We start from the raw sequence: 25,802 nt of genomic DNA on the forward strand, positions 1-25,802 counted from the left end.
CATAGAGTAAGTCATGTGTTTTCTCTGTACTCTTTTACAGACTCTTCACAAAGGGCCTATGGCCGCCTTTTTGATGCAAACTAAAGATAACCCCATGAAAGCCTTAGGAGTGCTAGCTGGTGTCATGGGCATAATGGTGCTGATAACTATCATGATCTCTACTGCCATGTTCTGGCGCAACAAGCGGTCCAACAAAATTATGCCGGTAAGAAGGATCATAAAAAAGAGACAGACCCCACAGCCCCGAACAATAAGGATGGAATGGCTGAAATTCAAGAGGCCCAGCAATGCTGCAGGGAAGTTTATTGTTGAGGATGATGCCAAAGATCTGCACAATGAGAACAGCAACAACAACATCCAGGTTGCCCCTGTGCCGCCGACTGCTCCCTTGCCTCCGCCGCCCCCCAATGTGGCTCCCAGGGGTGACGCCTCAGGATGGCAGGTGCCAACTGTGTCCGGCTCCCTCACTCCCAAGTTTATAAACAAGCAGGTGAAGAAGAGAGGTCATGGCAGTGCCCACAATGCCCTTGTGTCAGAGCTCAAAATGAAGTTTGAGAAGAGGAATGCAGCTATGGGTGAGCCCCACATCTAGGTGCTCTTGGCAGCCCCCAGTGACTACAGATTGTGGCTGTGCATGGATATATTTACGTGCTGTGGTTTTCCCTGTGTCTGTCAGCATTCTGTGAACTGACAGCAGCTTTGTGCTGGAATAGACACCCCTCACCTTCTGCAGGTATTACATGCTACAGAGTCACCCCACCTATAGTATAGCTGCGGTCATTGTCCAGTTGTGGCTGCAGTTCCTTTGGCTTGTGTCCCAGTGCTGGTCCTTCCCAACAGCTGTCTGAGCAGGGTACCGAGTACCTTCAGGCCAGCCACAGTTTCCCCAAGTGAACAGGGATTCAGGTTGCCCCCATTTTGGTGGTCCCTACCCAGAGTCCAAGTTTTCAAACAAGGAATTCTGCAGCCAAGGCACTGGAGGATGCCAGTTCTGACCTGAACTCATAGGTGTGTCTGAGGTGTCCAAAAACCTGTCACTTCCAATCCCAGCCTCACTTTTGAAGACACTGGCCTGGCTGTGGTGCCAGCACTGACTCGATGTGCAGGTCTCCTACAGCAGTGACACTGCACGCTGCAAGAAGGTATAGCATAGCTGGTGCAACACACTTTGCAACAGCTGGCAGAGCAATGTGCTCATGGCCTGAGTACCTTCATTCCCAAAAGGTAAGCAGACAGACCTGGAGAAGGTCATCATTTTCCTGCAGCTTATGATGGGTTTTGCCAGAGTACATTAACATGATGCTGTGCTTTGCTTCTGCTCTGAACTTGCCTAGTAATCAGCAGACAGGAGGGCCACCTCAGCCTTCCCTAGACCAGCTGGGGCAAGACTGGAGCGCAGAAGTTCAATAGCAGCACTTGCTCAATACTGCCTCCTTTTGACACCTTGTCCCCCAAGGAGAGGAAGCCCATGAGGAAAAGGACAAGATTAAAGCAGCAGGGAAGACAAGGGAAAACCAGGATTAAAATGATAAGTGCTGGAAAGTTGCATATGTCAGCCAGGGAAGTGTGTGGAAAGATCATTTGATTTTGTACACTGCTAACAGGAGATGTTGAGGAATATATTTAATCACCTCTCCCAGCTTGCTCCAGGGACTGGTGAGTTCAAAGGACGTTTCTGGTTTGTCCTGTCAGTACCTTTGAGTGAATTGTGCAACAATCAGGAGGGGGAACACAGGGGGTGGGGGAGAGCTGACACTATTTTTGCTTGTTACATGGCAGTAAAAAGGCACCAAAGACAAAACACTTTTGCACTGGATCTTTCTTCACTGGATGCAGTTTCCCCTTCCTGTTTGTTTCTGGGGGCATGCTTTTCAGCTGGGACTGTTTCCTATCCCTCTGGGATAAGGCAGTGTGTGCCAGGCTCGCTAGGGAACAGCACACAGCACCTCTGCCTGTGCCCTGGCCCAGCAGGGCAGCCGTGCTGTTATGGATTGGCACTGCAAAGGTCAAGATGGGGAGCAAACCCTACAGGACAGGACACTTAATTCAAGGGGTTCCTGAGACTCTTCTCCACCTCCAGCAGACATGGCCCTCAGGGATTCATCTCCTGTCATCCCATCAGCTGGTCTAATTTCCTTTCTCTGCACAAGGACTTCATCAGCTTGGGGGATAGCTGGTTGAATATAAAGCTCCCTAGATACAGGGAAAATGCTGCATTTTTAACTTCAGTCTGATACACCCAGAAGTCAGAGGGTGACCACAGCTCACGTCACCTGTGGGCTGGGCGAGGAGCTGTATCCCACTGGTGCAAGGTCTCAGTGAGGTGCTGTGCCATCAGTGCTGCTCCCCTATCATGTCTCTCATTTCCATCACTTTTCTTACTCCTCCCTCCTCCTGGGCCTTCATGGCATGAGGCCCAGGCTCTGGTGTTGTGTGTGGTCACCTTGTCCTCTGGCTGTGGGTGGATGGAGGGGATGTGCAGCCACTGGGCACACTCCCACTGCCTTGCGCAAGCATGTGTGTTCTGCCGGTTGTGTCTCCACCAGGTTGTGCAGTGTTTCCCAAGGTATCAAAAGTCTGTGATTTATTACCCGTACTACTATTTTCCCAGTGTTGTGTTGAAGTCAGTATTCAGTGTTTGCTCTCCAATGAGGAAAGCCTATAAAAACCATTCAGTTAAGTGAGAGTTATTAGGCATTATAGTCTTACAGTCTTAGAGATTGTATTTAAGAGAGAATAAAGATGGTTTATTACTATGTTGAGAGACTTTTCTCCAGTTACTCTGTATTTCAACTTCAGAGTGTTTTTTTTAATAAATAAATAAATTATATAAAAAAAACTGCAAAAGGTGCTTCTGTGCATGATATGCTTCTGTTGGCAGTGAGGCCTTGCTATTGTTTGGTATTGACCACATGGGTGCAGGCAACCAGAGGTCTTTCAAGGATAACAAAGTGGCCGCTTTTGTAGGCCATGAGTCCGAAGAGGGGCTGTGTGGATTTTGGGCAACACCAGCCTGGGAGGAGAGGAGGTGAGAAGCAGGATGCTGTAAGGCACAGAGGACAGGCAAAGTCACAGATGCCCATTGCACTCTGCAGCCCACTATGGCACAGCCCCAGGGGCAGGAAGGCTCCCTGTGAGGCAACAGGTTTGTCTGATGCCAGAGCTCACTGGGTATGCAATTTGTTATGAACTTTGCACAAGCGGTAATGGATTGTTTTGCCTTTCCTTGGCTGTTCCCTCACTGTGATTCAGCAGCTCTCTCCACAGTCTCCACAGTTTGATGTTGTTCCTCCATGGTGACTTGGGTGGCAGAAGGCCAGCCATTACAGGCACTGGTTTGTTTTTCACTCACCCCTCGCACATGGGGGGGTGATGGACCTCAACCAGCATCATCTCTTGCCTGTCCCTGTATGCACCATGTCCTAGAGATTTCTCCAGGACAAGGTCATCTCCCATGCTTGGCAGGCTGTTGCTGCTCCTTCCTCATTGCTCCATCCCCCCTGCGATGTGCTGCTCCCTCCATCCCTGCAGCTGAACCTCAGAGGCCCTTGCCATCCAGGAGTTTTGCAGTCTGTAACTGTAAAAGGCTAGAAATGAAGCGGAGGACATCTGCATATTCTGAAAAGCCATCACGTTTATTACTTTGACAACAAAAGACTGACAAGATTAGGAAGTCACATGAAGTATAACACTGAGAGTCAGCACTGACAAAACAGGTCTCTGTTAAAAGCTGTGCAGTAGCTTACAGCAGAAGGAGGTGCTGGGGGAGGAAACACAGGGCCTGAGGAGTCAACACAGCAAAAACAAACCTACAACTAGAAAGCCAAACTGCCATGTAGCGAAGCTCACATTAGGCTGTATCTCTGCTTACTTCTGAGGTTCCTGCTCTATCTTTTGTCTTTCTGAGGAGGTCTAGAGCACATATTTAAAAGTGCTGTGGGTCTGCTGGCCTCTAGAAAGGAGTCAAGCTTTGGTTTCAAAGCAGCAGGGTGGGCAGGCAGCATATCTGCATTTGGGGAAGGTGCCTGGCTCCCAACCCTGGCTCCACCACTGTCTGCCCCATGCCGATTGTCCTGCCAGCCCAATCCAAGCCGAGCATCCCCATCACGTCCCATATCACCCTACAGCCACAGCACCATCTTTTCTCCAAGTGAATTAAAATAGTTCCATCATGTGTACCCAGTCTTCCCCTACTACTTCTTGTTGTTGGTTATGACCACAGACCTGCCCTGGCTCTCTGCCCCTGTTTCCATGAGGCGGCAGCTGGCACAGGGCAGAGCTGTGAATGAATCTCTCTATCCATGCTCCAGCTGGGAAAAATAAAGTGATCCTGTGTGAGAACAAGGGGAGACCTTTGGCCTTTTGCCACATGCACTGTTATTGGTGTCTTTGGGGTTTTTTGTTAATGCTGTGTTTGTATGTTTATCGTGCATTGCTCCATGACAGTGTTGTAGAGGCAGACCTGGGCTGTGGGCTCACAGCCACACACCCTAAGTCAGCACATCCCAAGCCTGCTGCAGTCCCAGCGGTGTGCCCAACCATGCCCCGAGTACTTGCAGCACGAAGCCTCCTTTGCAGGGTCCCTCAAACCAACCAGCACATGTTGTGGCTTAAAGTAACCCATAAAGGGTGCCGTGCAGACAGGCAGGGTGGGCACGGCTGGGCTAGTAGAGGTCGGCGCTGTTCCTGTGGGGCGGCCGGGTCTTGCCAGGCTCATCGTGGGCCGGGGGCCTCCGGCCGCCGCGGCCTCCATCAGGGAGGCAGAGCCCATCCTCGCTGCCAGCGGGCAGGCTGTCCAGTGTGCTTTCCTTGCTGCCCGCAGCCTGGGCCTGGCCCCCGCGGCGGCGGCGCGGGCACATGCCGGGGAAGCGGGCCAGGCAGCCGGGGCGGGCCTCAGCAGTGCAGGCGTACATGCCGGCCGGCACGGCCAGCACCATGGCACAGACGATGACCACGATGTGGATGAGCTTCTCACGCTGCTCCAGCTGGCTGATGTCGCTGCCCGTGACGAAGACGACGCACTGGCCCTTGCGAGGTGCCTGGTTGCGGACGGCTACGCACACCTCGTACTTGGTGGCAGGCAGCAGGTCAGTCACAGAGTAGGTGTTGATGCCGGGGCCAATGTATATGGCATCCTTCTGGGCAGCATCGTAGCGGCCCACCAGCAGGGTGTACCAGGTCTCCCCTGGCTCAGCTGCTGCTGCCGCCACTGCAAACCACTCCAGGGTGATGCCATAGACTGTCTGCTTGGCAATGCGCACTTGTACGTGGGCTCCCGACTCAGCTGGGCCAACGGGGGCCCACCCTGGGGTGGTGGTGGTTGTGGATGCCCACGGGGAGCGCACATGGAGGTTGAGGGCCACTGAGGTGTTGCCCAAGAAGTTAGCAGCTGTGCAGGTGTAGCTGCCGGCATCTGCTGGCCGTGCTGCTGGGATCAGCAGCTCTGAGCGCACCATGTCCTCACTGATGGGCTCCGTGGACACTGCAGGCAAAAGGAGCTGTGTTAGCATGCAGAAACACCTTGAGGTAGCCCCAGGACAGCTCTAATGTGGGAGTGGTGCCAGGAGGCCAGGCAGAACCTGCCTTGCCCCAGGGAAAGAGGAAGAGGGGGCACAGGAGTGTGCCAAACCCCACAGAGCTTGTCACCGAAGCATTTTCAAGGCAGAAAGGCAATAAACACACTTGGACACCTAAGGATGGGAGACAGGGAGTATGGCTACCCCAGCATGAGTGGCCGGGATGACTGCTGTGGGCAGAGGGCAAGCCACCTGTATGCCATCTGCCATCAGTGTCCTCAGGTCATGGGAAGCCAGGGAAAGCCACCGAAGTGCAGCAGGCACCACTGCCTTTTGGACACATGCTCCATCCTCCATTTGGATTGAATGTAGAAAAATGTCTGTCCCAAGAGGCTTGGGCCAAAAAGAGATGTGTGAAACCACGCATTGTTGGTGCAGCTTTAAGAACAGTATGAAACACCCTGTTGTTTACCCAAACAGGGGCACATGGCTGTGCTTGAGAAAAGCCTGTATGTAATTAATTTAACATGTGCTTGCAGAAAGATGCACAAATGCTACAACGCTGCAATTAAAGCAAATATCAGCCCAGGATTAAGGGATAATGCTATCTTATTTAGCTAGCTGGCTTATTAGGAGCCCACGTGCATTATTAGCTTATCTGATGAAAATAGCAACTTGCCCTACTGAAGGCTCTTAGGAAGAATAAATGTGAGGGAAGCCTTGTAAGACCCAAGCTGGATAAGGAGGAAAAGGCCTCATATTACAAGGACCTCAGTAAAGAATATAAATAAACAAAGCTTATGGAGAATGACAACCTTTGTTTTGGTTATAGAGCATTAATGAACACAGACAGGCAACAAGTCTGCATGGTTTTGTGGTTTATGTGGGTATTTCTTGAGAAAACGTGGGAGTAGTATAGAAACATACAAGTGTAGGTGTGTGTGTGCTCCTACAAATACACATGTACATACAAATATATACTGTGTGTATATATATGTAATATATCATATATAGCATAAATTAGATTTGTGTCTAGATAACTACAGATTTACTATATATGTGTGATTATATTGATAGTTCTTAATATCATGTGTGGTGATGAAAGAGCCACTGCTAAAAATCCATACGTAGAATCATAGAATGATTTGGGTTGGAAAGGATCTTAAAGCTCATCCAGTTCCAACCCCCTACCATGGGCAGGGACACCTCCCACTAGACCAGGCTGATCAAGGCCCTTGAATGTTGCCAGGGATGGGCATCCACAGCTTCTCTGGGCAACCTGCTCCAGTGCCTCACCACCCTCACAGTAAAGAACTTCTTCCTTATATCTAAATTAAACTTCCCCTGTTTAAGCTTGAACCCATTACCCCTTTTCCTATTGCTACAGTCCCTGATGAAAAGTCCCTCCCCAGCATCCTTGTAGGTCCCTCTTCAGATATTGGAAGGCTGCTATGAGGTCTCCACACAACCTTCTTTTCTCCAGGTTGATTTACATTAAATAATTGTGTAAAAATGAGGCTCTGCTCCTTTCATCTTTGATTGATATCCTGCATGAAGCAGCTGTTCTCATGCTGATCAGGCATGCTTAGACATGCAGGATGATTAACATTATTTGGATTATTGCCACCACAATAACAGTGATTCTCTGAAGGGCTGGAGAGTTGGTGTGGTCACTGTGGTGGCCTGAAGACCTATGCAAGTAGAATAGCAGAACATAATCTTTTAATTAAAAAAAAAGAAGAAGTAAAGAAGAAAAAGCTTTGCTTACCATTAAATCCCCTTAAAAGTTTGAGTGAATAGGTCCACCAGACAGCTGGGGCAGGGCTGGCTTGCACAAAGCAGGTCAAGGTGATGTTCAGCCCCACTGGGACGGTCAGGTTTGTGTCAAGGGCTGAGGTCAGGGGCTTCATGCAGCTGTTGAGCTCCACTTCGTAGAAAAACTTCCCTGCCCTGAACTTTGGACTTGAGCAAGTTAAATAGGAGTTCATCAGAATGATAGGTGGGCCAACTGACTTGATAAACTGGACAAATCCCCGCAGGCGGCAGTCACAAATCCAGGGGTTGTCATGAAGAGCCAGGACAGCATTGGAAATAGCTTCTATGTGCCCCTCTGCCCTCTGGCTTCTCTGGTATACTGGCCAGCTGTAGAAGACATCCCTGGATATGACAGTAAGCTGATTTGAGGATAGATCTAAATAGGTCAGGTTAGGCAGATAGCGGAGCGCATGTTCTGGAAGGACATCCAGCCGGTTGTGCTTCAGATCCAGGATTTTCAGAGCCGGGGTGTCTTGAAATGCTGTCCATGGCACAGAACTTAATTTGTTCCCTTGCAAGCGCAGCTCCTTCAGAGCTGGCAGATATTGCAGGCTCTTGATGTGCATCACTGTGATGTTGTTAAAATTGAGCCAGAGATACTCCAAGGCACTAACGTTCTCAAAAGAACCACGAGGTAATTCTGTTAGGTGAGAATTTTCTATTCTAATTTTCCGGATGTCCCGAGGGATGTTTGCAGGGATCTGCCTCAGCGGTGCAGACATGCAAAGCAAACTCCTAAGGAGGAAACCAGAAAGATCTCCAGGTCGTACACCATGTTCATGGCTAACAAACCAGTTCCCTTTATGGGTCTACAAGCACTTGAATAATTAAAAGGTATTATATACAGGGCATGCATAAGCCACTCATCATTCCTTCTCTGGGTCTTACATCCATTTTCCCACAAAGAATACATTTAAGTCATAAAAATTGCTATGTATGCAGCTACATATCTCAGGGAAATAAAAGGAATCTCACTCTATGCTCAAGCTAGTACTATTCAAGTATTAGAGGAGGCACACCATGAGGCCATCAGTTTGGTTTTGATGCTCACATCATCAGCAAATATATATTGGAACTCTCCAAGCTGCTTCACGAGTGTCACAACTAGGGTAACTGGTCTTACCTTCCAAAGCTGTCTTGAGAACAAGAGCATCCTGTGATACAAGATGAAACAGACAGGTTTATCTCATGGAAGGCCAGAAGAAGAAGAAAAACATGACAAATGGGGTCCATATTCTCCTTTAAGAAAGCACTGTGCAGGGTTTGCACCAAACATGCCAACAGCCTCCAAGAAGCAAATCCTATTAGCTGTAATCTTCCTTGACGCAGAAATAAATCCTGCTGGGGACCCATCCCCAAAGAAGACCTGTAGCATGGTTCATAGCCTGTGTCAAAGTGCTAAAAATCATCCCCAGAACCACCCCTGGCATTTATTCTTCATGTCTCAACATCTGTAGGAAATTTGAGACATGTTTATTTTGTTGGTAATACAAATACGGGAATAAAACCACTTCTGTTCCCAAGCACTCACAAGTAGCTAACCAGGCCTAGTTACCTTTTCTGTTCTTTTCCCTAAGGGGTCTGACTCAATCTCCAATATTTTAATGGCATTTAAAGGGGCACACAGCAAAAGCCAGACTTCGCAGCTGTAATTTGTCAGTGCATAGTGCCATACTTCACACTCCATCAGGCTACAAACTCCATCCATAACTGTGGAGGACATACTTTTGCACATGGTGAGTGTGAAAACTACTCCCCAAATTCAGTTGCTCTGTCATAGGAACGTAAGTATAACACTACTTTTCACCCAGAACAACTTCCCCCCTGAACTATCCTCTCCATTCTTACACACTGGTAATGAAAACAGCAATGTCGTTTTTGCCACTCTGTGGACTTCTCTGAGAAAGTAGCATCTTGGAAATTAATCTCCATTATATAAACATAAAATTGCAGTGCTATTCTCTGTTCTCCTGTGAGATGTGCTGATTGCCTTTTGGTCAGCTTGAAAAACCCAGTCTAAATAATTCTATGAGAAGGGACTTGAAGTAACCAAATTTATCTTTTAATCCAAAATAGCAGGGTTTGGTTGTAATTTCCAAGCAGCACTGTGTTCTCCTGAGGCCATCTAGTGTGTATGGGCTTTATTACAGCATGCAGAAGGCAGAGTGCTGCCAGAAAAGGGCTTAACCCTGCTGCCAGTACGTGTGAAGCTGGGTCACCAATCACGATTAGCCTGAACCTACTTAACCTCTAACCTATGGGACCAGGATAGAAAAATATTTATAGTGTGATGGCTTATACCTATACTTGGCTATTGGGGGGTGTGCAATAGTAAAGTCTACCAAAGACAAGGGTTGACAAGTGGTTTGATTTCAAGGCAAATCAACAAAATTAACTGGTAGGGAAACAGCTGCGAACTGCTGCAATGCTTCCCAATTGCATCCTATGTACGAGCAGCAGGACATGAGTAGCAGGCCTGTTGGGCTGTTGATGCTCGCTGTCCTCGGCGTCTAACCATGGAATTATGGGATCTTTTCTTTTCTTTTTAACTAACTGAAATGCTCCTTATTTGTTCATGATGCTAAAACCTACTTTGCTCGCAGGGAAGGTGCCCCTTTGTCACATTCACATCCCTTCTCCATGGCCTGCAGGGAGGGTCTTAAAATATAAGCTAAAAATCCTAAAAAACACCCCATTTCAATTATTAACACCAGGTTTGTATATGAAGTAAAAACTACTGGTTAGTTCCCCATTCCACAATGTACATCTATGGAGACAGTACAGGTGAATAATGTCTAATTTCCTGGGATGCAGCAAATAAAATTTTATCCAGGATTCTCTGTTAGAAATATACTAATTTAAATAAATCCACTGGTTAACAAGGAAAACAGAGGAATTGCAGTTGTTTCCTTTCTCCCACATCAGCTCTCCTCTCAGTTCCACCTGTCTTCCTCAAGACTGAAACATGGCCTTTCATGGTGTCAGTCAGTACCATGAGCCAATCCTCCAGCTGTTTTCAGGCTGATATTTACTTGCTGTTGAGAGGCCATTTCTCTAGACAGTCCTGAACCCCAATTGTACTTAGAAGATTCAGTAATAACCCAAGTAAATAATGAATTACTAATTAAAATTGGATGAATTAGTAGGTACAGAGGCTGCCTACTCTTGGGGGGAAAAGGGAGAAGGAGAGGAAAGAAAACAAAGTTAAAGTGTTAACCACAGCCATTATGTTTATGTTCCCTAGTGGAGTGTGCTTTTGTTGCCTTTTTAATTCAGCCTAGTTTATGCCAGCCTGTAAATTTGATGGTGGCTTTTGTGACAGCAGATGTCCACTCAGTTCAGCTGCTCTTTAATGTCATGTGGCATCCTGGCCAAAGCCAAAATGCAGAACAAGCTGGTTAAAACCCAAGCTGTCAAAATAAACCTCCATAGTGGCATTGCTGCTAATCCATGGGAAGTGGAGTTTAAGAGACTGCACTGATTGCCAAAGGAAGTGTTGGAAGTTCACCTCTTGTGTGCTCCGAGCAATGGTGAGGGAGTTCTGAACTCCATCTTGAAACCACAACCACACACTGTAAGAAATCAAGGCCAGGTGTTAGAAGTCTCTGCTGAGGAGGATATAAGAGTTGAAGGCTTCAGCTGGGTATTTCAGGTATGGCACATGTAACACCAAATAGGAGAGGCTTGAAAAAGCACCTTTGAAAGAGAAGAAGATGACTTGAAAGGAGGTAACTAAGCCTTTTCTTCACAAGCCTTCAACAACAGCAGCTGTGCAAACTTGCTAGTCTTTCCACAATGTTATTTGAGTAACCCAGTGCCCCTAACAGCTTCCCATGGGACACTGCAGCTCCAGCCCTACGGCAGCAAGTCCCACAGAAAGCTGCAAAGGGCCACAGCCCACTCTCTTACACCCTCTGGAGGAAAGGAAAGGCTTCAACTCTCACTCAGGGGTGGAGCAGAGTCTGTATCCCATGTCAAAACCAGGAGCTAAGACCCCCAAAACTTCTGTGGGCTGTGACTGTGGTCACAGCAGCCTCACATCAGCACCAGTAGCCCCTGGCTCTTGGGAGACATCGGCATCACTCCAACGCTGGCTGCCACCTCTGCGAAGCTCCTGGTGCTGCTCTCTGGGGTGTACACACGTATTTCTGGGAGGCTGGAACCTTTGCTGACAATTGTTAAGTCCTTCCTTTATGAGTAACAGGAAAATAAAATGTGGGACAATTCTCTTGGTTTGGGAAACAATTTATATCTTCTGTTCGTGAACTTTAAAGCTGGTGAAGCTCCAACACATCCTGAAACTTTTCAGATGTTCCCAGAGCATTTCTGACATTGAGAGACTTTGATGTCAGCTTCTTCAGGAGCTTTTTAACCTTGAGATTTTCATTTTACCACTGGAATACTTTCAAAGTCTTCATTCTTCAATGTCCATTCATTTTTTTAAAATTGATTTTTTTTAATATCTTTTATAATGTTTTATTGTCATTCTTGACACAGTTGGGGGGTGGTGTTTGGGGTTTTTTTCTCATTAATTTATATACACATTTATGCACCATTTTTGTGTCTTTCATTCTTTAGATCATTTAAAGACCTTTTAGCCTATTCTTTCTGGGCACACTGAAATAAATGGGGAAGTGACCACACTCATGCAATTACAGCCTTCCAGCAAGCTTAACCCATACTGTGCAATTAAGACGTTTGTCAGCCTGAACATTATTTTGCATTTGTGGAATTTTTATGCATATGTGGCATTAAAAATCTTTGAAGAAACTTTATAATTCAAAGCAAATATGCACCTTTGTCTGGATCCAGCCACCAGGTAATCTGGAAACTTCTTAGCACATTTGGCAAAACATATTTCAAAGCCTCCACATGTATTTTACATTTCTTCTTGTACTTTGCCTACTTGCAGTACTTCTCTTTAATCATTCTGGGCACATTATCTCATTTATATTCTGCACAGTTCCCTCATTTTCATAGCTGCTTTTCTCCAGATCTTTTTAATAAAGAAAAAAAATTATGGCAATTTTTCAGTACTGTTCAGAGCTATTTGGGTCGAATTTTAAAACACGATTATCTTATTTTTAAAACCTTACCCTTCATTTTGCACTTCTTCACTACTCTGAAGTCCAAAACAAGTATGAAAGGATACCGTGGAAGGAGAAGCTTGTCTTTGTTATGTGTAACGTGAAGTACTAATCAAGCAGTGGCTCGTGCTGCTACAAAGTGCTCAGCCCAAAAGGTCAGTGCAGACCTCCTGCCTAACACGGGTGGGTTGTTACTTTAGTGCTAAGTATAACTGAAGTGGTTCAACACTCATGTTGCTTCATATTTTATATTTTAAAATTAGCTACCCTAAAAGTAGGGAACATTGTACTTGAAGAGGCTTGCTTGACAGTGGCAAAATATTTGAAATACACCCCCAAAAATAACAAATTCATCAAAAGTTGACACAAAAAGATCATTAACAGAGGAAACATTTTGCAAGAAAAAAGAAAGCCAAACAGAACAAAGTGTAAAAACAAACAAGACCTCCGATATTTGAAATGCTACTTATACAGTAATTCCAAAAGATATTCAGATTTCCATTTCAGTTCTTGCAGCACATACCTGTCCAAAGACTGACTTTACCCAAGCAAGAAATTGTTTCCAGGGATGAATATTCTCCTTGCCCAAACTCTGCAGCAGCTCCACTCACATGGCTTATGACCAGAGAGAGAAGTTTACCTGAGCTAACCCTGACAAAACTAGGTACCTAATACCCCTTTGGTTAAAACAACAATAGACATGCCAGTGAGATATTTATTTTTATATGCCTTCTATCACTGAAAATCTGACCCAAAGCCTTGAAGTCACATTCAGCAGAAAATCGGTTTACTTAATGTTTTGAAATTTCCCTCTCAGTTTAGCAAGTATAGGGTTTCTTTCCTGACCAGTACCAGAGGACGCAGAGCTTATGCAAGTTTCTGTCACCTATCTTGTGTGAATCACCAGGGCAGCAGTGAGGCTTGTTTTGAGCAGCAGCCTTTGAGATGCTATACTGTGATGCCTCACCTATGAGACAGTGAGAATAGCCATAGGAAACAGAGAATAAAAGATCATGTTTGTTATACCTGGGATAGATATTTATTCAAAGTGCAAAAAATATCCAATAGTGTGTGAAACTCAACACATCCACAGTGAATGTCACAGGATGACCTCTCCATCCTCCCCTCCTCACAAGCAAAGAGCAACAGTGCTGGCCTGCCTGGTGTCTTTTCCATTGCTGACTCACAGGCTGTGTGTCAGAGCTTACACACACAGAGCAGGTGAGAGATGCTTCTCACTAGGGCTGGATGTGGCACATTACCCCAGCAGCCAAAAGGTAAATATCTCTCCTTCTCACTCAGTGCCTGCAAACCTGACTTCCAGGAAAGTCAGTAAGTCCACTCTGTTCACTTCAGAAGCACTTTAGGACAGTCTTGTTCCATCCAGGGCCACATCAGGTTCGTTTCTGCAGAATCCAGGCTCAGTAATAGCCTGCAGGTAGGCAGGAATCAGGCTCAGTAACACAGCAATCCTTGCAACTCATCCCAAAAACTGCTACTAGAAGAATAGTTTTGCTCTACTTTGGAAACAGATTCTAAAAATCATCCTGGGAATTACATCTGTATAAATATTATTACACACTAATATATCTCGATTTGTTGTATTAAAATACGTAATTTTACAAAATGTTATCTGTAAACCCAAAAATCTATGCAATCCAGTGATAGAAGTAACATGCTTTATTTTACACAGAGTTTGACAAATTCTTCCAGTGCAAGAGAAGTTCTTTCTCATTAATGTAAGAAATACAGGGAGTCCTATCAGAAGCTATTGTAATGTATTCCCTGTTGCTAGTATTTATGTTAGGATCAAATGACCAGCTTTTTCTGTCAGGTAATCTGACATAACTGAAACCCATCTCTACAAGGAGAATGTTCTTAACCCACACTGTACATACTCATCTAGAATATGAGTGAAGATCCTTCCAGTAAGTTTACAAATACACATTTCAAAACAACTCAGCAAGTTTTATCAGTTAACATTTCAACTTGGCTGGATCCCTCACATTCAACGTTTGGCAGAAACATACATAATTTTCTTCATTAAGAATACTTATTACAAAGAGAAAAACATTATATACAGTATTACTACATGAGGGACTGTAGTGGAAAATTATCAAGCTTGGAAGTGCTTTGTGATAAGCGCTCAGATCCAGATTCCAGTAGAGCTGCAGGACTTAAATAACTACTTAGCTCACCCTGACTGTGAAAGTATATTTAGATGAATATTAGTTATTTCAGGGTTCTTAAACCTGTAAATTGTTTGAAAACCAGAAGTCCATGCTGAGCCTTTGCCATCACTGATGCCATGATGGAAGTATGGCTGATGTGTGCCTGGGCAATAGCCCTCCACATCACATACCCCTGCTCTGCACAGAGCAAGATGTTTTCATGAGCAACCCACAATGTACCTGACTGAGCCCTGTGGTCTTCACCACCAGTTTTGTCAAGAGAGCCAGCAGCATGATAGGGCTGGTCTGGGAGATTGTTGCAGAACTGCCTTACACAGGTTTTTCAGACTGATAACAAAGCATTATAACACTTCACATAATTTGCAGAGTAGACTATTGTATGATTTTTAACTAGCACAGCTGATATAAAACATACTCTATTAATTACAATATAGCTAGAAAATGCCAGTGAGTCATAGTGATAGGAGTGATACTCAAAGATCTCTGCAGAAAGATACTGTACCTTAAAAATAGAGTTTAGGACCAAAATGCAACCACAAAATATTCTTTATTATGTATTCTTAGGAGTGGGTTGGGTTTTGTCTCTTGATTTCCATCTCTTTTGCACATTTCTCTGAATGCAGAACAGAAAGCTGCTTTTATGTTAGACATACTAAAAACAGTTGCTGTGCATCTGTCATTACTGATTTATTAAGCATCAAGCTGCATGTTTCATGCAAACATGGGGGATGTTAAAGATAAGACTCTCAATCCTTACTTTTGTAGATATTTATATTAAAATTACTAAACACTCCCCTGTTTGTCAACCAAAAAATGCCAAAAGAACTGAAAATGAAATATGTAGCATATTGCAGAGTAGGTACTAAAGAACACCGAGTACACTCAGAAATGTTGCTTAATGTGTTCACACTCAGTGTGCACACTTCGTCTTATGAATATAAAAGTGGTCCAGGAGAATGAGGCCATTGTCACAGAAGCTTCTGACTGGGTAAAAGCAGCAAACCCCATGTGGGATGAGCAGCATGTTTCTGTAAAACTTGGCCAACCCTTTTCCATCATCCCCCAGAACATGTCAGAAACAGAAGCACTGACAGGGTGGCCTGCAGTGCTGTAGAAGAGAGTTATATATACAGCCATGTGCTTTCCATCTGTTGAGCTGACAGTCAATCTAGTTACCATCAGCAAAAGTATTCATTAGGTTGCCCTTCTATCTTTGGTATTGCTTCTGAATCCACACTGGATCGGGCAGACAACAGCCTGTTCGACTCATCGGGGGTATGTCTAGTCAAGTATTCTCCTTCCACACCTTTTGCCTTGGCCCCAGGAGACAGGCTTTCAAAGGTGACATAGGACTCCTGAATTTCCTTGGGCTTCCGCACAAAGCATTTTTTGCAGCGCCTTTTCAGTGCTCCACAGCAGACCACCAGTGTTAGAGGAACAGCAATGACACAGGCCACACTGATGACAACCACATTGATGAGCTTCTGGGTCCCTCCTGCGCTGGCGACTTCATCTGTGGAAAATATGATGCATTGCTCTTTCCTGGGGATCAGCCCTTTTACACAGACACACACAATATATTTGGTCTTTGGCAGCAGCCCATAAATGGTGACCTTGGTCTTCCCTGGCTCCACGTTGATCCGCCGCATGTCCCTCTCTCCAAAGATGGCATAGAGGACACTGAATACTGTTGTGTTCTTTGCCAGAGGAGCCTTCCAGGCCAGGGTGATACTCTGGTCGGTGTCTCCTATCACCCTAACAGATCTCACCATTCGCTCTGGCTCCTGCTGAGTAGTAGGTGGACTCACCAGCAGGTTTCGGGGGTTGCTGTCTTGTGCCACATCTGGGAGGATGCCCTCTCCAGTGCCCAAGGTAGGCACAGTGGAGGTGGTAATAACATACCTTGCCACTAGCTTGTCATTGTAGGCAGCTGCTTCCATCCCACTTGCCTTCCCACTCCATGCACCTTTGACATTAGAGTTGGGGTCATCTGTGCTCTCTGAGTCTGTGATGATGAGAGATATGAATGCCTCTGTTGCCCCCAGAAAATTCTTTGCTTTACAAATGTACTCTCCAGAGTCCAGATAAGAGACTACAGGCAGGCCCAGAATAGACCAGCTCATCCCATCACTGGAAATCTCTTGGTGAACTGTAAGGAAGGAAAAATGTAATAGGCAGTAATCAATAAAATTAATAACATGGTTTCTTAAATACTAAGATTCAATCAGCCACATGTCTACTTGGTATAGTAGAATCCTTTCTTTTTGCCACCAAGAACACTGCAAAATCAAAGTAAATCCAAGAAAAGGACAGTAATACTAAAATTAGATTATGCTGGGATTTACACTGTTTCAGACCGTGTATATATGAAGCATTTGATGGCATTTCCTCCAAACTGAGAGTTTGAAAACAAAACAGAAAAGGTTCTTCCATTAAAGAAAAAAAAAAAAGAATAAAGCTTTAAAGCTGTTATGTAGGCACCATGCTAAGTGAGCAGAAGCAGTAGACAATAGCACAATCTATCTGAACATTAGATGCAGTCCTCTGAGTCACAGAAAATACAAATAGCGGAGATTTTCTTCTAACTACCCTAAATAAATTAGTCTAGATTATATGGAGAAAAATATCTGGAAAATAATATCCATTTTATTGCTAAATTCATGCAGGTTTTCATGTTGACCCGCACACAGGGAAGTCTGATAGATACGTACACAGCTGTGTGTTGATTTTCTCACTTGGGTTACCAAGAGCCTAAAACTAGCTCTTTTTTGACTTTTTTTATTTGTGCAGAAAAAAAAAGAGCTGGAATCAGGAAAACCTTATTTAACCAGCCTCCTTAGGATGAGTACATACTACCTCTACCCTTTCCCATTGACAGCTGAAAACCAGGGAAATGTCTGAAAGGCAAAGTTAAGACATGATGCAGACTTCCCCCAGGCACTTGTGGGGTCAGGATCCAGCCTTGGCAACCAGGACATGTTCCAATGGTAGTAAAATACAATGGCATCAGAACTTACTTTTTCTGTTTAATTATTTACTGAATGGTTATATTAAAAAAACATTAGGCTACTGGTCTTCCTATGGCACCTAGCCATGCATACAGACTGTGGGCTGTTTCTCACTCCTTTCTATTCAGAACACCAGCATTTCAGTCATATTATAACATTGGCACAGAAGCTGCCATTGTTGAGAAATAATTTTCAGCTAGCTTTTTATGGAAAGGTCCTGAAGTCTGACATGATGGGGCACAAAATACATCATAGAAGGGTTACAGGGTACTTTGGTACACAGAAACAGGGGAGAGAGCATTTTTCTTTCACAGCAGTAGAACCATTTGTAATAAATACCCCTTTTTGGGGTCTGCAGAATTCATTGCTCTGTTGTACATGATGTGCAAGAGGTAGCAGAGCTGCTGCTCACAGCAACATCTATCCATTTTGCTGTGAGCATCCCTCCTACACTTGAAAGAGACCCACAACAAAAAATAAAACAGAGAATGCTTTCCTGAAAGTATATGGAGAGTTTACTTTGAACCTTTTTAGTGACTGAATAACCATCAGGCTTAATACAACCTGTTGCTACAGCTGGACATATTTCTTCAGCTCCAACAGATTTGCAGAAAACCCCTTGACTCGTCTTACTACCACAACTGTTACGAAACAAAGTAAAACCAACCCTTTACATGACAGCATACATTTATCTGATTATATTTACATCAACTTGTAAGTAATTTCATAGTTAAAGAAAAATCACAATGCAGTAGTGAATTACAGAAGCTACTATTGTGAATTATAGTGAATATTAATTTTGCACCACTTTCATCTTTTAGGTTCTTTTGGCAGTGGGAAGTATCTATTGTCATGGAAGCTTCCATTTGCTGAAGAGTCTGTAGAAAAACATACAGGTCTCCCTCACCCATTCTGTGTGCAGCAAAAAAACATAAACCAAACCCACCTGTGCCATTTAGCTGAGCACCATCAGCTCTTCTCCAGCTGAGCTCAGGAATGGGCACTCCTGTTGTTCCGCATCGTAGTAGGACAGTGCTGCCCAAGATGGTCTTTACTTTGGCTACAGACGTATGTACAACGGGGCTTTGACACTTCCTTAGCTCAACTTGGCTGAAGTAGACTCCTGCAAGGCTCCGGGGGGTGAAGCATTTCAGCCTGGGCTCAATGAATGCTATGTTAGGAGACTGGAAATTTAGGAAATGGGCCATTTCATACAGACTGCAGTCACATACCCAAGGATTGTCTTGCAAGCCTGTCAAAATAAATCAGAGCACTAAGTCACTCCAACAGCACCTTCTAAGGCCATTGCAGACCATCTTCCCTGGGCTTGGAAAGGGATTTGAAAGCAGGGGACCTCGGTGGAAGAGTATGTAATGTAAAGAATGAAAGTTCAGCTTGGCTTGGTGCCTTCCGGCATTTTTGCTAGCAGCTTACTTCTGACTTCATGCACAATTCCCTGGCAGACACCCCAGCCCCAGTTGATGCTGTGGCAGCCTTAAAGCCCTGGCATTTGCTGCCGTGCATGGCAAAACCCTGTGGGTTCATGTGGGTGATTCTCCTGTGCAAAAGCTTGCAGTCTTGGCACAGACTATCAGCCAGCAGGCTTCCACTGAAGGTACTTCTTGAAATAGCCGACAAGCAAGGGATCTAAACAGGAGTCACAATGATGGACTGTAGACAAAGGAAGGAACTAGGCTGACTCTTTACTATTCATGGGGGTTTTTATACCTCCATGAGAAGCAGTCATGAGCAGAGTGAAACAGAAACATGCAGCTGTGTTCTCCCATTCTGCTCCTGTGGGGGACATGTGTTTCATATACCTGCTCCCAGTTGGTGTCAGCAGGATAGGATCTAGGAGCCTATACATTACAGTGTTAATCTTAGCTTTATAGTCATTTTTCTACATTAATTTTTTAGGATCCTGGCACAAGCAATCTGTACACAGCTGGCTATAAAAACACTCAGGTTGGCCATGAGCATCAAGGCATGAACTGTTCTTCTTGACAGAATACTCTCCTAATCTATATTTAATGGAATAACATTTTCACATGTAACTTGACTCTAAAGAAAAATAAAGAGTATGATCTAGGCAGTGTCTTGTTATGCCACAAATGAAATGGGCAATCCCAAACTGCCAGCTTTGGCTTAAAGAACTGATACTGCATTTGGCAAAACAAGGTGACAAAAAATCTGCTCCTCTCTTGATGTTAATGAAACCTTAAACAACACTTGCTACGGAACAAGCTCTATAGGTGCCAGTTTGAATCTTCTTAAAGTCTTATGCCTTTTTCCACTGCATCTGGTTTTAAATACTTTTCTTCCTTAAATTTATCCAGCAAACATGGCTGCAGAGGCAGTACACACAAACACACACAGTCCAGAGATCAACCAGTCAGTGGAGCTAGGTCAGCTCATAGCAAGGAAAGACAGCAGATGGCAACTCGTAACCATCACCAACCTGACATGGATCTGAACTAGTGCATGACAGCTAAAAGGCTGAGTAGTAATCCCCAGAACCAGTAAATGTGCTCAAAACCTCATCTGAGGATACTGCATCTAGGAGGATTCAACACAGTCATCTGTAATGTACCCTCAGAGACAAAAATGAACAATCACCCTAAAGCCATACTTCTGAGGAGCCCAGAACAATCACCAAAAAGTGTATTCTTGTAACTTTACAATATTAAAAAGACTTCGTAACAATGCCTTGGTGGCTTTGGGGAGACTAGGGTTTAATTCTGTGTGAACAGATAAACAAGGCTCTGGAAAGAGACAAACTGGCAGTCCTGACACAGATTTTGTGCAAAGTGATGCCTTTATTCCTCTTTAATTTGGGCATAATAAATATCTGTCTTTTTATTTAAGTGCTGCTTAAAATTGATCTATTTCATAGCAATTGTTATTAGAAAAGAGCACACGAATGATGTGGAGCTCTAATCATGTTTGTCTTTCTGTCAAAAATTAGTGTCAATAAATAAAAAGGGCTTGAGCAAGAGTCACCATTTTTATGTTACAAAGATTCAAGTAAGTGATGAAGTTTATGGTGATGGGGAGCCTGAGGTGAGTTTGTTAATATGTAAAAAAATAGGCTCACTTTATATGGGGTATTAAATTATACACAAGAGTATACTTGCTGTGGTAACCTGAGTGGGTGAAAATGCTACAATAAGATGTAGAGCTCCTGACATTTGTACCCCCTGCAAAATGACAGGCTCTTCTCTTACCTAGGATCATCTTGGAGTTATCATTGGGGAAGTAAGGAACAGCCTGGAGATTGGCCCAGGTGGTGATAAGAGCCTGAGGAAGAGTCATCAGCTTATTGCTAGACAGATCCAGGTATGTGATATTCTTGACATAACGAGCAGCATCTGGAGGGATTGAGGTAAGTTCGTTGTTATGTAAATCCAGAAGTCTTAGCTGTGGCATGTCAGTCAGGGTTTCCCAAGGGAATGATATTAAGTCATTGCCATCCAGCCTCAGCTCCTGCAAGCGATGAAGGCCCTTGAAGGTGATCCTGCTGAGGCTGGCCAGGGAGTTATAGGGCATCCAGAGGTACTCAAGGTTGTGGAGTCCATGGAAAGCCTCTCCTGGCACCCTGCGGATGGCTGTCTTTTCTATCCGAAGCTTGGACGTATCTACAGGAATGTTCACGGGAGTGAGGGTCATCTCCGGGTCATTACATAGCACTGTCCTGGTGAAGAAACAAACACAGATGTGACTTTCTCACATTTTGAACAGGTTTTGAAACTTTGTTTATATGTAAGACTTTGATCCGCCTTTCTTTTCTTACAAGATTTCCTCTTACTTGCTGCTGATCTCTACTACATCATCACTATAAGTACATCAACTTGCAGCAACTCATATGTACCTTTTGATTGCAGAGGTTGCAGTGTTGTGCCTCTGCTGGAGTGGTGCAAGTCTAAGTCTGGCCCATACAGTGTTCCTGATTCTTTTTCTCTTTCATTTTTAGAGTACTTATGATAGACAGCAGTGACAACATTCACACACAACAGAAGATTCTAGTGCGTGTTAAATTAAAAGGATCCATAAACTGAACTCTAAAAGACATATGAAAAGAAGCCTTGCTGACTTGTGGAATGGAAATAAACAATATAGATTAAATATGGTACAGGATCTTTGATTTGTGAAATGAGGATAAGAAAGAAAACCCACTGGAAATACACTTCAGCAAGTCTGCTTTACTATGAAATAGTCTGGAAGGTGTGTATAGTCATAGTCTCATTGAATGGTTTGGGTTGGAAGAAACATTAAATATCATCTAGTTCCAACCCCCCTGGCCATGAGCTGCGACACCTTCCACAAGACCAGGTTGCACAAGGTCCCATTCAGCCTGGCCTTGAACACTGCCAGGGATGGGGCAGCCACAGCTTCTCTAGGCAACCTCTCCCAGCCTCACCACCCTCACAGCAGAAACCTTCTTCCCCTAGAGTTACTACCAAGAACCAATCTTCTACAAAGAAGGAGGCATGTAGTGTTATGAGACTGAAAGTGCAGAAAATTAACTCTCTGGAAAATGCTATATATATATATATATATGTGCTATATATATGGAAAATGCTATATATAATGCCTTGTTTTAACAAGGCAGATTTGTGTGTCTTAATCATTCCTTCATATTTCTAATCTATAAAGGTCAATTCATGAAAACCCTATGCTGTATTTCTACAGCCTTTGTACAAGAAATTTTAACTTTGACTTTGCCAAGATGCAGGATTGTAGATAGCCATGAGGAATGAAGGGAGACAAAATCAGTCTCTCAGACTGCACTTTAATTTGTCTATGAGCAATGAGAGAAAAGCAAGTTCTTAACAAAATACAAAGCCACCTTGCAAAAGGTAGCAGATTAGATAGGCACTTCCCACTCCACAGGCTAAACAAGATACCTTAAGAAATGTAGTGTGATCAGTCAAGTAACATTTTCTTATCTTGCTGCCTGACTGATAGAATATTACAAAGCTGACAAAACCAGATTGGTTTTGGCTGAAAGCAATTATTCCTCTACTATCAGCAAAAAACAAATAACATAACTGAACTGCTCGTGCAAGCTTTCCAGAGTTAAATGGCATTTGAGCCTATAGTTAAATTGTTAATTTATAATCAAAGCATAGTACATTACTCTAATCCAGCACTTACATTGTGGCATTAAAACCTGCTTACCCTCAGCTGAAAGTTGAGATGTTGACAAAGATAAAAATCCTTCAAGTAAGAAAAATCCAGAAATCCTCTTTCAATAAAACATTGTGTGTATGTGTGTGTGTGTGCAGGCACGACACAAAATGTTTGATAACAAAGGCACTATGGCAGTAAACCAGTGTGCTTCTCATATTGTCCCTAAACTATGTCAGTGGTCACTAAACATTTAGTCTATGAGATAATCTCCTTCTACTAGTGAGAAATATGAATCATAACGCAGACAAAAAGGTCACATTACGCTTCTTAATGGATATTCCCTCTATTATGTGTCTTACCATAATACAGTACAGCATTTTACAGTCAGTGAGAGGAAATTCCCCTGCAAACTGTGACATTTATGGAGCAATAATTGGTTCTCCGGCTATTGCACTCCCTTTTAACAATTGCAGATTACTGGTGTCTCTATCATGCTTCTTACTGGGAAAGTTTCTGGTGTTGAACCTATGGCACCATAAAAGCAGTAAGAAAGTAGATCTGTATCATGAGGATCCAAAATACAGGGACAGCCTTTCATTTCAGTACCGTGGTCTTGTCTAGGAGAGATTTCCTCCAAAGAATTCTGCAAATATTGAATCTCTGTCACAAAACCTCCTATACTGTGAGCCACACCTTATAAAAATGTAGCATGTGTTTCATTTAAGTCAGATCATTACTTTGTGATTACCCTTCAGGAAGACTTTTTAATTACAGTCCTCCAGAGAAATGTCTGTACAAGGGCATTGTATTCAAAAAATGTGTGTCCTTCTGGTCTTGTCTTCTTTTATAACTGAATGTTTAAAGTTTGAGAAGTATATGAATTGATTTTTAGTATTATTATTGTCTTCTTGTTGTTGTTGTTGTTCATTCTCATCTAGAGTCTGTTGCTTTGCCTAAAATATCCATCTGAAGGATTTTTCAAGTAAATTGAATTGCAGTTTGTGGTACCACAACATAAACCAGATCTAGTTACACTTCAGAAACAAACCAGCAGAGCAGAATAAAGCTTTTTTAAACTCGTATTTTCATCATAAAGCTAAAAAAAAGAAAGAAAAAAATTAAATTTTATTCCATTTTTGCTATTGCACCAGTGGTAATTATGTCACTTCTCACAGATGAAATGCCCAAACGCTTTCTCTGAAATCAGCTTACTGTGTTTTTAGAAGCTAATCCTCTGCAAATACAGCTAGAGTGCAAAGCAACTGGAAAAATAATGGACAGGGAGTCTGGAAGCAATATTTTCTCCTGTGAGCATTCTTACAGAGGAAAAGAAATAGAATCCCCAACACCCAGAGAAAGAGCAGCAACAACCCCCAGTGAGATATTGGCATACCTGGCTTTCGTCCCTTCGCTGAGGCTGTGGAAGGCGCAGCTGCACTGCGATGGGCATGAGCCACCCGCCCGTGGCAGCCCTCCGAGCGTTACACAGCAGAGCAAACTCACCAGGATCCACATGGCTACCTGTGCATGGGAAGGACACCTGGGAACTAGACAACGTGGAGGGCTTCACCTATTGTTTTATCCATTGACTGGTCACATCTTGTTAACTCGCTTTTGTTTTCAGCCGCACTGTGATCTTCCAGCCCTCGCTGAGTCCATCAGATAAAAAGGATAGGCAGGGATTAAGGATGGGGACTTGAGTTATTTTCATGAAGGTGCTTATTGCTTCCTGGAACCGTACTGACAGTATTTCTTCCCTTGGAGAGCACCATCAAAACACCTTCCTTGGGCAATCTGTGGCTCTTTTGCAAGAAAAAAAGCAAAGATACTTTTTGGGGACCTGCATCACAAGCAAGATGACTGTTATCTGGCTAGGAATTAGCAGTAATTTACTTCCTTACAGGGAACCAAAGTACTTAGAAATAGGTTCTTGTGCTAATGGAATGTAAGCCTCCTATATAAGAATACTAAAAATATATAGTGACAATATCAAAATGCCTAATTTTCTTTTAAAACTCCTACTTTGATCAAACAATTATTGAACTGTTGGCAGCATGCCTGATATTGGTAAACAATGAAGAACCCAGTAAATACACTCATATTTCAGTTTATACCAGGACCAGCACACACCTGAAGGACTGAGCACTGTGCTCTATCTTGCTGATACAGCAAAGCTCAGACGGGGGACCATTTTCAAGAGTACTGCCTGATGCAGGGTGGTGGAACAGCTTTAGGGATGCTAAGAAAAGCTCAGATGGGATGTCTTAAGGACATCCCAGGACTGACTGTCAATTTATTTCTGTCCACTTTCCTTGAAGACAGTTGTTCCCATCTATTAGCAGAGGCAGCCATAAATGCAAAGCTGGTGGAGACCACCCATGTTTTCAGCTGTCTTCCTCTGACTCTGAAGAGCACAATGCATGAGTAGAGCCCAGATATGCACAAATATAAAGTTTAAGAAATTGTTACTTGAGATGGGAGCAGAATTTTATTCATACTAGCAATGACATCTGTTTACAAATACTATTGTTTTCTGTTCTATGTAAATGTATATAGATCACTCATACCACAAAGGTGAAACACACTTAAAAGTAAAAAGCTTTGGAGAAACTAATGGATTACTACTTTCAACCTGATCAAATTGCTACTCTCCCAGTTCCTAGTTATACTGCTTCATATTCTGCTTTGGCAGAAAAATTGACCTCTGTGCCAGACACAAAACAGAAAACACAAGTTAAAAGTTAACAGAAATGAGGAGTAACTGAATAGTGCTGAGCAGCTAGTAATACAGCACTAACCAGAGACTACTTCTACTCCTTCAGAGATGCTTCTTTTCCAGTTCTGGAGCTCAGGAAAGCCTCAGTGTCCAGCAGTGGTACAGGGGAGAGTCCCAGGTGCCTCACTCCACATAAAACATGAGCAATTCTACTAAAATCCTGGACCCTGTGATTAGAGAATAGAAACTCTGACAACTGCTTCACCCAAAAAAATGGTAGTGTGGGATCAAACATGGCTTATTGAAGCAGAAACTATCTGACATCCTCTTGGCTCTTC

General features: G+C 43.7%; 3 protein-coding genes across 3 annotated transcripts in view; 1 reads left to right on the forward strand and 2 right to left on the reverse strand.

Annotated features, from left to right (window-relative positions):
* CDHR1 (cadherin related family member 1) overlaps positions 1–900 on the forward strand; it is a 39,748-nt gene extending 38,848 nt beyond the window's left edge. The window contains exon 17 of the mRNA XM_005153629.2: positions 41–900. Within this exon, the coding sequence (XP_005153686.1) occupies positions 41–592 (552 nt within the window). The 3' untranslated portion in view covers positions 593–900. The remainder of the gene's footprint in view (positions 1–40) is intronic.
* A 3,764-nt stretch (positions 901–4,664) lies between these two features.
* Positions 4,665–8,690, reverse strand: LRIT2 (leucine rich repeat, Ig-like and transmembrane domains 2). Its single transcript, XM_034062489.1, has 3 exons — positions 8,455–8,690; positions 7,285–8,066; positions 4,665–5,482 (listed from the first exon to the last, which is right to left on the reverse strand). Exons 1-3 carry the CDS (start codon positions 8,682–8,684, stop codon positions 4,665–4,667), a joined length of 1,830 nt encoding a protein of 609 aa, XP_033918380.1. The 5' UTR covers positions 8,685–8,690.
* Positions 8,691–15,788: 7,098 nt separating this feature from the next.
* Positions 15,789–24,322, reverse strand: LRIT1 (leucine rich repeat, Ig-like and transmembrane domains 1). The gene is made up of 4 exons (XM_005153630.2): positions 24,142–24,322; positions 20,843–21,309; positions 18,565–18,870; positions 15,789–16,759 (listed from the first exon to the last, which is right to left on the reverse strand). Exons 1-4 carry the CDS (start codon positions 24,261–24,263, stop codon positions 15,789–15,791), a joined length of 1,866 nt encoding a protein of 621 aa, XP_005153687.1. The 5' UTR covers positions 24,264–24,322.
* Positions 24,323–25,802: the final 1,480 nt, after the last annotated feature.

Source organism: Melopsittacus undulatus, chromosome 4 (genome assembly GCF_012275295.1).
Source record: "Melopsittacus undulatus isolate bMelUnd1 chromosome 4, bMelUnd1.mat.Z, whole genome shotgun sequence".
NCBI classification, from domain to species: Eukaryota; Metazoa; Chordata; class Aves; order Psittaciformes; family Psittaculidae; genus Melopsittacus; species Melopsittacus undulatus.

Coding starts and splice junctions, on each gene's coding strand:
- LRIT1 (XM_005153630.2), bottom strand. CDS start 24,263: ATGTGGATCCTGGTGAGTTTGCTCTGCTGTGTAACGCTCGGAGGGCTG. Junction 21,310..24,141: donor AGCGAAGGGACGAAAGCCAG/GTATGCCAATAT, acceptor TTTCTTCACCAG/GACAGTGCTATGTAATGACC. Junction 16,760..18,564: donor TGCTCAGCTAAATGGCACAG/GTGGGTTTGGTT, acceptor CCTTCCTTACAG/TTCACCAAGAGATTTCCAGT.
- LRIT2 (XM_034062489.1), bottom strand. CDS start 8,684: ATGGGTCCCCAGCAGGATTTATTTCTGCGTCAAGGAAGATTACAGCTA. Junction 8,067..8,454: donor TCTCAAGACAGCTTTGGAAG/GTAAGACCAGTT, acceptor TTTCCTCCTTAG/GAGTTTGCTTTGCATGTCTG. Junction 5,483..7,284: donor ACTTTTAAGGGGATTTAATG/GTAAGCAAAGCT, acceptor TTTTGCCTGCAG/TGTCCACGGAGCCCATCAGT.